Here is a 15,584-nt window from a genome sequence, read left to right on the forward strand (position 1 = left end):
GCACTGATATTTCATGTTCATTGTGTCAAAAATCGAAGCACTCTTTTAGGACTCACTTGAATGTCTCAGTTTTAAAAAAAAATGCTTAGATTTGCCATTCAAACCTAATTGGAATGTTGTTGCGATGCTGGAAAGAGTTCTGTGGCCTGTAAAGAAGGTCGTTTGCGTTTTTGTGGAGACAGAATCGGATTACTATAATCTTATTCCAGAGCCCATTTAAGCGTAGTGTGACTAAAATAACGCCATGGCTGTGACAATAAAGCGATTCTATTGAGTCATTTCTTTCTCGCGCTCCGTATGTGATCCAAGTGTCAGTGTACCTTCGTTACCACAAGTATCGACTGGTCTTGAGCGGTGGATGATAAAAACAATGCATTCGGCCTAAACGAATCGCTACATTATACCAGCTTAATCAGAATTAATGTTCGACGAAAACTGGTCTCATCATGCAGATCAATAAAAAAGCTGCAATTTTTTCTTGCCCCTGACCAAGACAAAAGTTACGTATGTTTTGGTATTGCAAACACGAACCCGGATGGGTTACTCAAAGTAAGTTATCTATTTAGTTGGTCAGACACCAGTTTTTTTTTTCTGAATGGGGAACATGGATATGTTGTGTTGGACAGAGCTATCAAAACAGTGGGTGCTAAAGTGGGTGCTTTGTCTCGTTGCAGACGAGATTATGGGTGCACTGGAGAGCCGGACGTGGGACAAGGACGCCCTGGAATTCGTGAGGCAGCAGAAGAAGAGGAAGTCCTGAGTGGGGCTCCAGCGACGCCACACGCTGGCCGCCCCCGCTCGCCGCCAAACCAGACGCCCTCGCCGCCGCACCAAGTGCCATCATCTCCTGTCTTGCCTCACCCCGCCGCCTTTTAACGTCTCCGCTCACCACTCGTCGGGCTGCGTGTCGTTCATGCGACTGGGGTGACTTCGTCCCAACGACCGAATTGCGGTGGGGTGATCCGGAAATCCTGGACAAATTGTCATCGCGCAGTCATACGTGCGATGCGCTTCTAGGCCTAACGTTAGGCCTAGCGTTAGGCTTAGCGTCAGGCCCTTAAGGCTTGAGTTGGCCGAACGAAGTTTATCTCAAGCTTAAGTCTTATTGCCTGTGCTGCTGCATTGACGATCGTCTGTTCGAGCTGCCTCTGGCCGCCTAATTACTCGTTATCCGGTGCGCCTGCCTGTCGTAGCAAAGGCTAGCACGAAAGCTGCGTTGGTGGAAATTGTGCCTGGGCCTAAACTTGGCATCTGAAGTTCGTGAACGTTCCGAATGCGCGGATTGTACTTTGCACTTGGCGATAGGCCTGTCAGACGAGAAAGTGGCGGTTGAATCAAAGGCTCCGTGCTTTTACACTAGCTTAGCCGCGTGGGCCAACTCGCAGCCGCCTTTTTATGGCACTTGCCAACTTTCCACCAACGCTTTTCAGGCAGTGGTAAATATTTTTTGCGAGTCTTTCTCCTGCCTTGAAGCTGCATGTGGCAATCGAGCAAATTCTTTTCGTCGCAAAGTCACAAGTCGGTTACTTGCTGCTTTGTAAATAGGGTTATTTCAACTGCTGGAACAATGGCTCTATGGCGGAGATTTAACAACCTCTGGTTATCGTGGCAGCAGATTTCTTATTTCAGGGGCTCAAATATTGCTGCAATCTTTGACACTGCTCTTATCCTGCTGCAGGAACACGGCGTTTCCTGTTTCGGTGACTTAATTTGTTTTAATTTAGAAACTTTCGTGGCACTGACTCGTTAGATGAGCCTGGCGACAATGTACTTTTTACATAGGTTCACCATACAAGGTGAAAATTTGTGTGATGGAAACGCGAGCTTTTACCATGGTTATCATATTTTTACTATTTGACTGAATAGTTACGTGTGCTGTTGCATTAGAGGTTCTGAGCATTTTAGTTGTGATACATGTCTGTTTCTTGTGGTTAAGTTGTTAAGTGTGTTACTTGAAGAGCTCTGCCTTCTTTTGGTCCGATTTTTTCGTGTATAAGAAAAAGCATCAGTTCTAGTCGTATAAAGATGTTCTCTGCATCTGAAACTGGATTGCGCTAGTTGGCTATTTAAGGGCTGCTTATCTACGTGAGAGCAGTCAAGAGAAATTAAAAACGTTCCAGAAGATGTAGTTTTTCGGGCATCAGGAACCATATCTGGTTTGTTCTCAAATGCAACATATCTGAGCAACGCCAAACCTCTGACGAGCTTGTTGGTGATGCAGTAAGAGGCGTTTCTGCACTGCACTGTTAATGTCTATATTTATTTGTTCCATACGGAGCCAAAAGAAGGCGTTAGTTAAAAGAGTCTACTTACTACCAAACATATCGTATGCGATCGTAAATTACAGTTTTCATCAGGTCAGAGATGTTCTTGTACAAGTGAGTCGGGCCAAAATAAATCAGCCTGTAGTGTAGTATGCCGAACTGGCACATGATCAGCGATTCCAGTCAGATAAATGATCGTTTTGTTCTTTAGCAGCATTTTTCAATCAGTTACGGCATGTGGGAGTATCAAGGGCTGTGGAATATTCCTTATAAACATTACTAAACATGACACCTATGCTTCGTAAGGTTGCCTTTCTTGTAAGCTTGCAATGAGATTTTTCGTGAAAGGTGCTTGTCGATAAACATGTTACTGTATGAAAACAAAACAAAAAGAAGCGTTGGTGAAGCTTTCTTACATTTCTCTCCGACTCATACTCTACAGCGTGTTACAGTGTTATTGACACTCATAATAGAACAAGTGTATCCTAAATGGAGAGAAGTAAAGTGATTTCATCGAGGAGTACGAACATTTTTGAAAAACGAGGTAAAACTATGACAAGAACCACATAATGCAGTTGCAATTATTTGTCTTCTTTAGTATGCAGTTGTAGATACACAAGTTTAAACATTCCCTTGAGTTAGCCGCATGTGTTCCCCTACGAAGGGCACATTTTCGTGGCGAAAAAAAAAAGGGAAATAAAACAGGTGTTACAAGAGGCTAACCTCGCAGGGTCATTAAAGAGGCAATGAAACAAAGCGTTCGAGTTTAAATATTCATTAAGTGTTAAACTGTATGTGATCCCCACAACAAAGTAGCAAGATTTTAGCGCAACGAGTGCAGCAGAAAATGTGTATTTAAGATATCTTTTTTATAGTGCACTTGCACTTGCATTACACAGCAGTCTGGCCACAGAGATGAGATGAAGTGCGATCTGCGTGCGCACTCTCTGTCCGCGGTATACGCATAGTTTCGTTTTTACACGTGCGTCTTGGCGGTCAGCTAGAGAGGCATTCGCGCCTTTGTTGGCATCATCTGTCTTGGCACGGCGCGTATGTATCTTTGAAATGTTTCGGATGAGATGATACAGCAGTGGCTTCTCGCTTTTCGACGTCACATAAGCATGTCACAATGGCAGTAGTTGTCTGCAGAAAGAGCTTAAAGGCAGTGGTCTGATATTGACATTTCCGGTTAAAATTTGCTCTCAGTGCGGAGTTTATTGTGTGCGTAACCATATTGGCTCGTATTCGCTTAGTTAAACGATAAATTGAGAAGAAGTGGACGGCCATGTCCCGATCCCTCTAAATCTAAGTTCAGTCTTTAGTGTGCACATTATCACATGAAAAACAGGCTGTGGCAATGTGTCTCATGTGTTGCATGTACACATGGAGTGCTTTGTGTTTGATAGTAAGTGAGCTGAACTGCTTTCCCGCTCTCTCGTGGCTCACAACCACTCACTCTTACCTTGGCTTGGAATCGTGCAGTTAGCGTAGAGAAACGCTGGCATACATTAAGCTTGCCATTTATTCATTACCCCAAAATCGATATCACTCGTTCTAGGATCCTATTCTAAGGTACTGGTAGATACCTATGCTTCAAACATCGCCGCAGTTGCTCCTTAAACTTGTAATCGTTCTAACATATCGCAGCGCCTTTGGAGGCCTGCTTGAGAGTTTCATAGAATAGAAGAGTTTTTGATGCTACTTCTCAGCCAAGATACGTGGTCTACTTTATAACGTTAAACTAGATAAACGGTCTAGTAAGGGCCCACGTAACCCATTCAAACCATACTTTGACGACAGCACATTCTACAGAGACATAATTCAGCCCTTATGCTAGTGATCATTGTTCCTTACACGCTAGTTTAGAAACACGAGAAAAGTAGTAGAACTCTGTAATTGCATGAGCCCAATTTACGCTCACTCCGTAAATAATGCTTAACCCCTAGCACACCGGTCCAGGCTTGATATGTAATGTGGCGACCCGTGTCAGAAGTGGACCTACCGCTTGGCCTTGTCACAATGCATGACTTGCCTACGTCTCTCATTTGGCATGTCACACCGGGTTATTTATTGCTCTTCACCAAGCGCAGCACGATTCGAACGCCCCTATACGTACCGAACTACACAGTTTGTCCGGAAAAGCTGTTCACAATGAGTCATTGACCGACCGAAATGTACAGGGTTTTTCTCTCCTCTTATACCATGATTGTAGGTCACAGTTAGAAACTACACAGATTTTGCTTATCAGCGAGCCATTCTTCTTGCATAGTTTTCGTTGACACTTTAAGTGCACTTCAGGGAACACCAGCCCTAAGATATAGTTTGATGTGTCGGTATTCATTATCAACAAAGGCGCTAGTAGCGGTGCCGTATGTCGCGGTAAAAGAGTGATATCAAGATGAAGGTACTCGGGATAGCTTTGTAACATATTAGCGATGACCTTGGAACATAATCCTGTACTTCAAAATATGACTGTGGACATTCAGTTCTTTCTGTACTGCAGTAAATGTACTTATCGCATGACAAAAGTTGCTAGTGCTCTATAGTGCACCAGACATTTTATTTAGTACACGTGTGCACAAGTTCTTAGTGCACTCTTTGAAAACCTGTGAGACCTGTTGCTGGAGGTGGGAGGCTTGCTCGACAGGCTGGCAAGATGGCACTAACGAATGACACAGCTAAAAGTCTCTCAATAGCTGTAAGAATTGAACAATACTAGAGGCTGCATCATTCGCATTGCTCATATTTACCTTCCACCGATATTGTTTGGAATGTAATGAAGCTACATAATAAAAATACCAGCAGCAAATTGAACATATTCTTTAGTTATAGGAGAAGTTTTAATGTTACTAATTTTTATATGATTAGGCTTGTTGTAACTGTTCATTGTCAAGCCTTATGTTCGGCAGGTTTACCATATCCAATAACAGTATCTTAAAACTGAATGCATAAATTTTAGAAACCTCAGTTAATTTACGGATCGTTTGACAACTAGTCGTTAATCTACTGGAGGAAAAATTTTTACATATTAACTGCTGGCTGACATTTATTTAATATCCACATGGTCTGGGAGGGGGGGGGGAGACAACAAAGGACTTTGTGTTTCTCACAATATTTTTAATAGAAGTTTGTATTTAAGTGGCTATCAATTCAAACATCATTATAGTAAGTTTAACATTTTCGTCTTTTTATCCATCATTGTCAAACGATATGTTAAGCACTTCAAAGCATATCAAGGAACCTAATGGGTAACACCATGCACGTTATGCTGTCCAAACAATTTTGTTCACATCTTTAGAAGTATTCCAAGCTAGATTCGCAGAAATATAGAAGCCAATGGCCCTTGAAACATTTTGAATCATTCAAAAATATTTTATTTAAAGTAACAAGCAGTTTACATGGCCTGAAGAACCAGGTCCCGAGAAAAACTATCAAGGGTAATGCACCAGTTCTGTACATAACTACCACACAAGTAAAATGCACTGTAAACATTATACACTAATATGAATGCAACATTTACCCGTGAAACTCTTCACAATGATCTGTTCCCCAAGAAGGATATAAACGCGAATATATTTAATGCTGCAGTGATGTTATATTTTGCTTGAAGCTACAAACTCTGTTGTATCATTTCCACAATATTTGTTTAAGAGAGCACAGCAAGGAAGCAATTTGCTTTGACCGCCAAAGGCTTGAAATGTATTATGACGGACTGCTCCATTTTCCTTTTAGCTGAGGAGAATGGATTGCGCAACTCTCCTGTGTGCTGTCGTAAGGGCTACTATTTTTTTAAAACGTGTAGCCCTGGTGGACAATCTGAACTGACTCTCTCTCTTCTGGTGCCACTCCGCAACCACCTTTTTCGTTCATGGCGCCCGGCGGCCGTGCGTGTTTAGAGTGGAGGGATGCGGTCAGCCACACCGTTTGTTACCCTAGCGAAGCTCCCTCCCACACCACGCGAACCAAAACGTTTGTGCGCGTAGAACGAGTAGCCGTGTGTCTGTCATCCGCGTTTGCACTTTGTACGCCGCGTCATAGGTGAGTGATTAAGTGTTCACACGTTGTACGCAGACCCGTCCTCACGACATCTTCAGCCAAACGCATCGGCATGTTCTTGGCGGCCTGGCGGTGCGCTGCCGGCGTAGGTGACGACTACTTAACGCTGGCGCTCGTGAACTCGACTACAAAAAAAAAAAAAAAAGTGACGTCATAGTTTCGTCATGGATGGGAGGTAATGCGCTGTTTCACTGAATGCCTGTTCGATGACGGTTTTCTTCTCGACTAAAGCACTTTCCTAATCCTTAGCTAATAAAACAGCGCAGACCTCTCATATACTGCTTGCCCAATATACTGATAAGGCGACGTGGCAAAAAGAAATCCAACCCACTCGAGTAGCGTGTGTCCGGAGATCCGGAGCCCCGTACTTCAGTGTGCCTCATAACCAGATCGCGATGTCGGCACGTAAAAGCTCAGAATATAGTTCAAGCTGGCATGCCATGTGACGTCCTACACAGCGATCCGTATAATCGTGTGGCGTTATTCGATGGAGTGAGTATGAACGTTTACAACAGTGCCATTGCATTTCGCAAAGCTAGAGAGAGATATAACTTTTTTGATAGCATAAAGTTTACTGTTATGTAAGATTTAAACATTAAACTTTTAAACAGGCACACCACGCATTAGTTGCAATGCATGCAGTGAGGTGAGATAAACGAGAGGCGTAACGACAGCACGCTTGTTACCATTGCGCCGGCAGCGCAGCGCTTCAAGTCTAAACGCGTGCATTACGGAAACTCGGCATGTGAAACGTTCACCTGTCAAAAAGTATAGTGCTGACAAGCCTTAATTTCTTGTTGGGTCGCAGTAATATGTGCAATCTACTGGGCGAAGTGGGCAACTGACACTTTCCGATCGATGTTTCCTCCAAGACGACATTCTTGAATCGTCTGCGATGTGAGTTGTTGACGGCTTTCAGAGGAATTAGCGATCATGGGAGGCGACGAATGCCGGAGCGATCACCGTAAGCCGGTTGCTGTATTTGATTCTGGGCCACGAGATGCCTCCTTTGCCAGGTTCATTATATGCTGAGAACTAATGAGATAACATAAATTGACAGTTTGCTCTTACTACCAGTCAGTGCTTTAGTAAAATTAACAAGGGCTGAGCACAATGAAGACAGGCACAGTGTTGACGGTATTTTGGCTGTGAGTATTAGGTGGCAACGCCGGGTGAAATTAGGAAGGCGTTTGCTTCCAGAAGAACTGTACAGGGAAGCAGGAATTCGTACAATAGGATGTGTTCTCACAAGTATAAAAGATTGGAGGCTTACATTTAATGGAGAGAGAAAGAAAATGGTGCTGTCCTGAGCATAAAAGTAGTGCAAAATTATCTTGTCCGTGCATATCGAAAATGCTCAGATGCAATTTCACACAGAATTTTGCAAGATGTAACAAAATGAATCAATCATCCCCCACGCTAGCTCATCAGGACTTACACACACTTTTACACCTATGGTAAGACTAATTGATGACGGGATAATGAGGAACATGCTATGGGGGGTGACCGAATATGTGCATTTGGTAATGCACTTTCCTTCTTAGTAGGCGCTTGCAGTCTCCTTGTTCTTATGAAAATGTTGTCGAAACTTAAGGTGGGTAAATGCTACGCTTGGGCATAAAAAGGAGGCTCATGGTCACGATATTCCATGATTTAAACAAGTGAAATGCCGAGTTTCCAGTTCACGAGGTTTGACTTGAAATGTCAATGGCGCCTGTCTTGAGCTTGTAGCATCCACGCCGACAGTCCGATCAATGATCATCGGGACCAGCTGTCGGGCATGATATGATGAACAAAAAGCTGCTTGTAAACTATAACGTGAGTTGTTTCGAACTTCTTAAGGTACATCTGCGTACTTCAATACTTCAGGCGCAATTACACTACTCATTAGTAGTCTCCCCTGCACAAATTTAAAATGATAATAATAATTGTTCGGAAGACTGGTAGTAAGAAGTGAAACGAACCGTGCGGACAGATTTAAAAAATTGTGATGGACCCGCGATTCGAATCAGTTTAGCGGGAGAATGCATCGTACCCAAACAAAGAATCAGCTTTTTAGTGATCAACCATTTTTGCAAGCCTATCCGGGCTGAGCCGTTTCTTGCACCTTACCTTGTGGCCTCAGTTCTAAATTTGCCAAGGCTTGCTGCGAGAGAAGTATTGTAGTGCTTTGTCATAACCAACCATCAATAAGGATAGTCTTAAGCCATTCTGGGCTTTCTAGGCACGCGTCATTGCCATTGTACACAGGCCGCCCACTTGAATTTTAGCGATAGTGTGTCGTGTTTCACTGAGATCGTCGTCAGAGCACTCAACTGGTACACAAACTACACGTCGCAGAGCACTGAGCTCCTGTGGCGTGCCACCCGGTGAAGCTTGTATCAGAGGGGGAAGGGTGTCCAGTAAGTAATTGGTAGCTTTTCATTAACATGGAGAGTGTGTCCACATCATTAGAACACTGTTTGAGGAAAATCTCTGCAAATCGCACATTTTAAAGAGTTCATCTTACGCAACATAAGCTTGCATTTGTACAAACTACCTTTCCAGTAGAAGTTTTCATATGCAAGGCCTCACATTGCAACCGTATTCACAACGTTGGAAGTGTTGCAGAAGTTAGCTGTAAATATTTATTGGTACTGACGAGCCTTATGCTTATATTTGAAAGTTGTTGAGTTTTTGTTGTGACCTTGAAGTGTCTATTTGTCTACGGCATTCAAGTGCGTATCTTTATCCTATTTTATTGTTTACTTCTTGATAAGGCTGGGGGATTTGAGTACTACTTAAAAAAGTCATCTTGTTTCCTGTCCAAGCTCACAAAAAGGATATAATGCACGATGAAACCGTCTAAGAATTCAGGTCAAGTCATTCTTCTGCCTTTTGTATGCTGCTATCGAACAGAAGGTTGAATTGAAGTATCTGAGTCAAAACCACAGTATTTTATTAACCAGAACCTCCGAGAGTGAATGCATTGATCAAGATTGAACAAGTGAGTGGGTTTTTGAACAGTGGGTCATTTCTCCCAATCAATGACCTCATGACTTCACACAGGCTCAATGAGATTCTACCTGGGTCAACGGAGTCTGCCAGGTAGCCTAGGAATCGTGACACGTTTGGTACACTGTTGAATACAAAATATTGACCCATATTTAACTAACCTTTTTCCCACTTTTTAGTCAGTTGGTCTCTTTAACAGTTTCAGGTGATGGAGAGAATGAGATTTGCAGAGATTTTCCAGAATGATTCCCATCTGTGCACTACCCCTTGGTACGAGAAAAACAGAAAGAGTGTTTATCAACGCCCCCATGCCTTGGTAAAGCTAGCACACTGGCTTTTCATATCATCTGACATGTATGCTGCTGTCCTAGATTTAGGTACGTCGATTACTGTGTAACGAAGTAGCATAAGTCACGTGAAAAGAAACGTCGGTTTAAATCTGTCGTTCTTATGTAGGCTTCTGGCTTTAGTTTGTGAAGTTAAATTGGCCGATAGATTTGGTACTACGTGTTGAGGACAGTTCTTGCTTACCTCGAATTGTCATGACACTGGAAATGCTCCAGCATGTTATATTATCGAAGTGTACCGAGAACAGTTCATGTAACGAACTATCCGAGGTCCATGCAAACACCAGGCTATATCACATTGTTCCAACGTCCACTTGCTATTCGGGAACGAACTCGTAACATCACTGAAATTCGCCGACAGCGCCACACATGTGGCCCCTATTGCCTTTGAAGGCCTGCAGCATGTTTCGTCATGTGAAGAAGAACGAGGGGAACATCTTTGTTAATATTTGTCTATTTACCCTGGTGTTCGTGGGCGTTATATTGTTTCGGACTTAGGAAAACTAAAAAAAAAAAAACTGCGCGTGCTTCTGGTATGTGATACGAAAAAAAAGTAATACATTACCTTCATTTTGTCAGCCAGTGTACTTTTTTATCCGCTGCCCATTATACGCGCTAACATTTAAGCTTGCGCGATGAGGTAAGTTACGAGATGCTTGGTTGGAAATGCGCGCACAGTTTCGTTGCGCGCAGAAAAAATGGCCGTTTGCGCATGGAATGGCTTTAGATTTGAACCATTCAGAGTAAACTATTATAACTAATTGTTGCCATTCGACTGGTCTTCAAAGTATTTGGCGTTGTGGACCACTAAAGGAAAGTTAACGACATTAACCTGTAAAAGTTGGAGTTTAACTTCCTTTTCCAGAGCCGCAGGTTCGGGGCGCTGATTCAAACTTTTATTCACATTGTCAGTGCTTAGGTGATGCTGGCCTTCTCGTTATCGTTACGCATACGCGGTAAGACATACGAGCTTGCAGGCTGTATGGTGCATGTCTTAAGTTCGCCAGCGTCGCGATCTAGTCGGAAAAAAGTAATTAAGTTTCGTTGACCTTAAGAAACGTGTAATCAGAGTCGCGAAAAGTCCATTTGGTCGAAAGCGGTGCAACGTTCAAATTTCCTTTCTACATATCTCGTGAGCTATTGCCGACCTAGTACTGAACGCTCACAAAGCTTGGACTACTGAGCGGCCGCATGGCAGAGCATGCTTCAGAAAGCTCCTGGACTAAGTTCTTCCGGCACAGCACATGATGGACCAGTTTTTTGCGCTTCTGAATTGGCCTTCATCTGAAACTGGTAGTTCAATTGCACTTATGGAAATTCGGGCCCGCCAAGGTTGGCTGGCATTTTCCAAGTTCAACAAAATTTATAGGCATAAAATAGCTGCTTGAGTGCCAAGCAGAAGAGGATTTGCAGCATGAAGTGACCTTCACTTTTCTTTGTGGTTGTTGGGTTGTTATGATCATGCTCATCTCACCGGCTTTGGCTCAACAGGGACAATGCAACGTTTCGGTTTTGAATTAGCGTTCGTGCGTTGTTAATATGATTATTCTTTCTTGCGGTCTATTGCTTTGACTGATAGCACAGCTATCCATTCTAGCTACTTAAAACATGGCCATGAAACTCCGACAAAGTTTATTAAACTATTTGCACTTTCACCTTATACTTAGTTACTTCGAGATCCATATTATTACACATAGCAGTCATATGCCGTTTTCTTGTGATACAAAAAAGACGATACTGACCATTTGGGATTACGGATAAATAGCATGTCGATGAAAGTAGCAAAAAAGAGAACTCCTCAGATGGCTCCTGTGTATTTTTGCAGTTGTAAAGGTTTTTAAAGTTTGGAGAACATAGCGACAACAGAGGATAGAACAGTAAATACTGATGGCTAATGATTTTGCATAGATTTATTTTAGTTTCTCAGTTTAGACATTTGTATCATATTACGGAATGTGCAGTCATGAACAAAAAATGAAGAAAGAAACACGCTGTCTATTTTAGTGAATGCTCATATTCTGTGGTAGATCCATGTAAGAGGTTGATTTCGTACATTACTTCAGTGCGTCTGTCCTGGACTCTAGGGCGCAAAATGCCAAATCAAAAACTGGGAAAGAAAAAGCTGCTGAAACAATGGTTAGAGCAAATTGTGCTGCCTGCAGTCAGCGTTATGGGTATCTTCCCTGCCTTTGTGCAGGGCACTAAGACGATCTTGAAATGATGACAGTGTATTGTGAGAGAAAGGGAATGCACTCCTGTATGAGCATTTTCATAGTGTTCTGGTAAATGACAGTGGCAGCTATGACTGTGTTCTCAACTATTTTTCCTATTAACGTCGCTTGCTCTTACATGCATCGTTTTCATGTAATGTGAACGACTGAAGCGTTTCTGCTATGACCAATGTCCTTTCACATAATAAGCAATCTTCACTGATAGCATTCACGTCCACACATTAGCGCTTCTAGCTTCTAGAATATTTTAACACACTGTCTTTTGAAATGTGTGACATCCAATTGTCAGCCTTACTTTCAACCCTTATTGTCGAAATGCGGACGCCTTGGCGGACTGTTACCGTAAAATCTCACCTACATGCGAGTCTCACGAGTTTCTTCCCAATGCTTCTGTGTGGTGATACTTATACTTACCATTGGCGCTGAGTCATTGCTAAGGCTCCGAATGTAGGCCCATTATCTTATCAAATTAGTGCGTATTGTGTACCTTTCTCGCGAATGTTATTTTGTTGTGATTCACTGTATACCTGTAAATGAACGGGCTGTGTGCGGAGGTGTTATTTATTTTGATTGCTTGCTTCCGTTTGTGAGTGTGCTGTGACGCATAGACTATGACGTGTTTTGCCGTTCAGTGTTGGAAATGGTGGCCGCTAATGTTGGTAAGGAGATTCTCACTGCGTCCGAGGAGATTGTCTGTTTTGCATTTTCGCTGCTGTGAGAGTGTCACTGTTGAATATTACAGTCTTTAATACCCTGTTCACTCTAAGAGATTTCGTACGAGGCACGTGACACTTAAGATCATCAGCATTATCTTCTCCTCCCACCAGCTGCTCAGCTTGGAGTATAGTGCACACATCTGCTGTGGGAGCTCTATGAGGGTGAGGTTTTTCCGTAGACGCAGTGTCATTTTGAAGCACTTCCCTTTTCGTGTGCGAGGTTGCGAAAGCATGTTTACGGCACAGCAGTTTCACTTATTGGAAATCTGGCTGCTTAAGTCTACACACTGCAATCAGTTGACTGAAATTCTCCTGTGTACCGACAGTTTTTTTTGTCTGTGTACCTTTAGGCGTAGCTTGTAGAAATGGCCAAATATGACTTCTTGTTCAGACAAGGTAGAATATTAGAGTGGTTGTTCTGAATGATTTGTCTCAATCCTGACCACGCCATGCGCGATGCGTTCTTCCGCGTTAGGTTGTATAAGTGCGCTTCGCTTATATCTTGTACGAATGCGAATTTATCACACATACTGCTTGCCGCATTGCTTAGGTTCTTTATTTGTTTGTTTGCACCCGCTGACGTGGCATCCTTTCCTGCGTATCTGCGTCGGATTTTTATTCAGCAATCAGTGGATGCTATATCTAGAAGATCGTTAATGTCCAGAATAACCGCACCCTGTTTATTGAGGGGACCCTGCCGGCGTTGTTTTTCTCGAGCGACATGCAATTTGTGAGAGCTCAATCACTGTTTTGACGGTGACCTGTGATACTAGCGCGGAGACACTGGCTCTCGAAATTGGGGCAAAGCATCAAGCACGTATGCGGTTGTTTGCCAAGCCGTATGCCGAAATGCCTCAGAAGTTTCAGTCCTAGTTTGGCATTGATAACCCACGTAATGAGCCAGTATCTTTAAGTGTTTGTGCCGACCAACATCCTTCCAGTGGTGTTTTGCAACTATAGAACTATAAAAACCGAATCATTAGCGCATCGGCTATAAATACGTCAGTTTCTCACTCAAATGCAGCACCAACGCTCCAATTAGAGTACTTCAACGTGCGCGAGGCTACATAAAAATGCATACTTATCTCACAGAATTTTCAAATCTGCAGCGCTTGTGGAAAAAGGATATCTTTGGACCATGCACTGGGGCTGTATTGTAGAGAGCTTCCGTGATTGCAAAGAAACAGAATTTATGATATACAAGGCGTCTCAGTCTACTGACGTGCGAAACGCAATGCCCCATACTAGTAGAGACATGCATCAATAACGTGTTACATAAATTGTCTCGCGCTGACAGCCTTCAGGCTTTTCAGAGAGACCTCTTGCTTCAAACCTTTCATAGAGTGTTTTTTCTTTCAGTCGCTAATTACAGTTTGTAATTCTGGTGACTGGTTTCCTACATATGCGTTAAGCTATCGTTAAGAAGTAGTATCTACGTTTATATACTGTCAAAAATATGTTTAGAGCATATTTAGTTGTATGCACTGATGCGTGCTTGATATAACTACTTGTTACAGCCATAAGCTCGCACGATTTTCCGAATCATGACAACAGTGCAGTGATTAACAGCCTACTGATGGCACGACCTATCAGTATGTTATCAGAAGCAAAATATTTACTGTATGTCAAACCTGAAACCAATGATGACAGAATGGCCTCTGAAAAGAAGGCAAAAAGCAAACTACAGAAGCCCGGACTCTTTATTACGTTACATTTTGTTTGTTTTGCGCCAAATGATGATAATGGTGACATCCGTCGCTGCAGACACTGATTTTCGATTCACATGACTACTCATGACAGCGATAGGCCCACACTATTTTTGAAAATCCAACGATTGGCAGCAATTGACGAAATACGTATACTTCAGTCTGTCAATTTAATGCTCAATCAACGCATTAACGGTAAGTTACATTTACTGATTGCATGATGACAACGCTCAATCTAATGAATGCGAAAAATAAGGAAAACTAGCGAGCGCCTACTCTCAGACAAGCGTTTCTTCGGAAATACAGAGGCTGCTTTAGTACTGACAACAGAACGAGAAAATCAAACCTAAACGATGCTACTTCATCACGTTTTTCTTCTGTTTAGGCGTAAAAGCTTCGATTCAATCAGGGACATCGAAAACATTCCCCACCTTTTGTATTTTAATGCTGTGTCCGCTGATTGGTGCATGAAGAACCGACGCTATCGCCTCCTCTGTGGGTCGCTAACTAGTCGACCCTGTGGTGTCAGCCCTGTGTCTTTTGCACTTGTATAAACGCGACTGGTGTCGTTTCGACGCTTTCCAAGCTAAGCTGTGGCCCACTTGTCGACGTGCCGAGGGTATTTTCTATATGACGAATTCTTCTCCTTCTCCCTACTACTACCAAAGCACTACACCTATTTTAATACGACCCACTTTACGGTGCTGAAACGTAGGATGAAAGAAACCGTGACTGTCTGCCACACAAACACACACATACACACGACTATCTCTGTATAAACAGTACACGGTGATTGGGGAAGTGATTGCTTTATCCGTGTTGCATCATATCGTGAATGCTTGTATGTACACACATCATATTATGATAAATATATATACATATGAATATATAACTATAATATATACACGAGGGCACGGTCAATGATCACCCGTTTACTGAAAAAGCTGTAATAAAGGCACCTCTTTTATTATTTCTGGTTTGTCTACTTATCACCTGTCTTTATCTGTGGGCCAAGTTTCACAGGCAGCGAACAAGGTAAGATTGCGCCTGATGAAAACTACATTCTTCGAACACCCGAATGATCAGTATGCTATGTTCTGAAAGCAAGAGTCGGTGACGTGGACGGTTATGTTATATTGCACGAGGAAAACAATAAAAAAAAGCTAATGTTATCATCGACGTTTCTTTAGGACACTCATCCTACCCTTATATGCCCTATTTGTATTTCGAAGTAGAACACGCAGAAGAACGCACGCAGCATTGTTCTATA

At 42.7% G+C, this 15,584-nt stretch overlaps 1 protein-coding gene across 1 annotated transcript in view; it reads left to right on the forward strand.

Annotated features, from left to right (window-relative positions):
• Positions 1–15,286, forward strand: part of LOC126529197 (BAI1-associated protein 3-like) — a 515,162-nt gene extending 499,876 nt beyond the window's left edge. The window contains exon 31 of the mRNA XM_072289849.1: positions 675–15,286. Within this exon, the coding sequence (XP_072145950.1) occupies positions 675–760 (86 nt within the window). The 3' untranslated portion in view covers positions 761–15,286. The remainder of the gene's footprint in view (positions 1–674) is intronic.
• Positions 15,287–15,584: the final 298 nt, after the last annotated feature.

This window comes from Dermacentor andersoni, chromosome 8 (genome assembly GCF_023375885.2).
Source record: "Dermacentor andersoni chromosome 8, qqDerAnde1_hic_scaffold, whole genome shotgun sequence".
In the NCBI taxonomy this organism is placed as follows: domain Eukaryota; kingdom Metazoa; phylum Arthropoda; class Arachnida; order Ixodida; family Ixodidae; genus Dermacentor; species Dermacentor andersoni.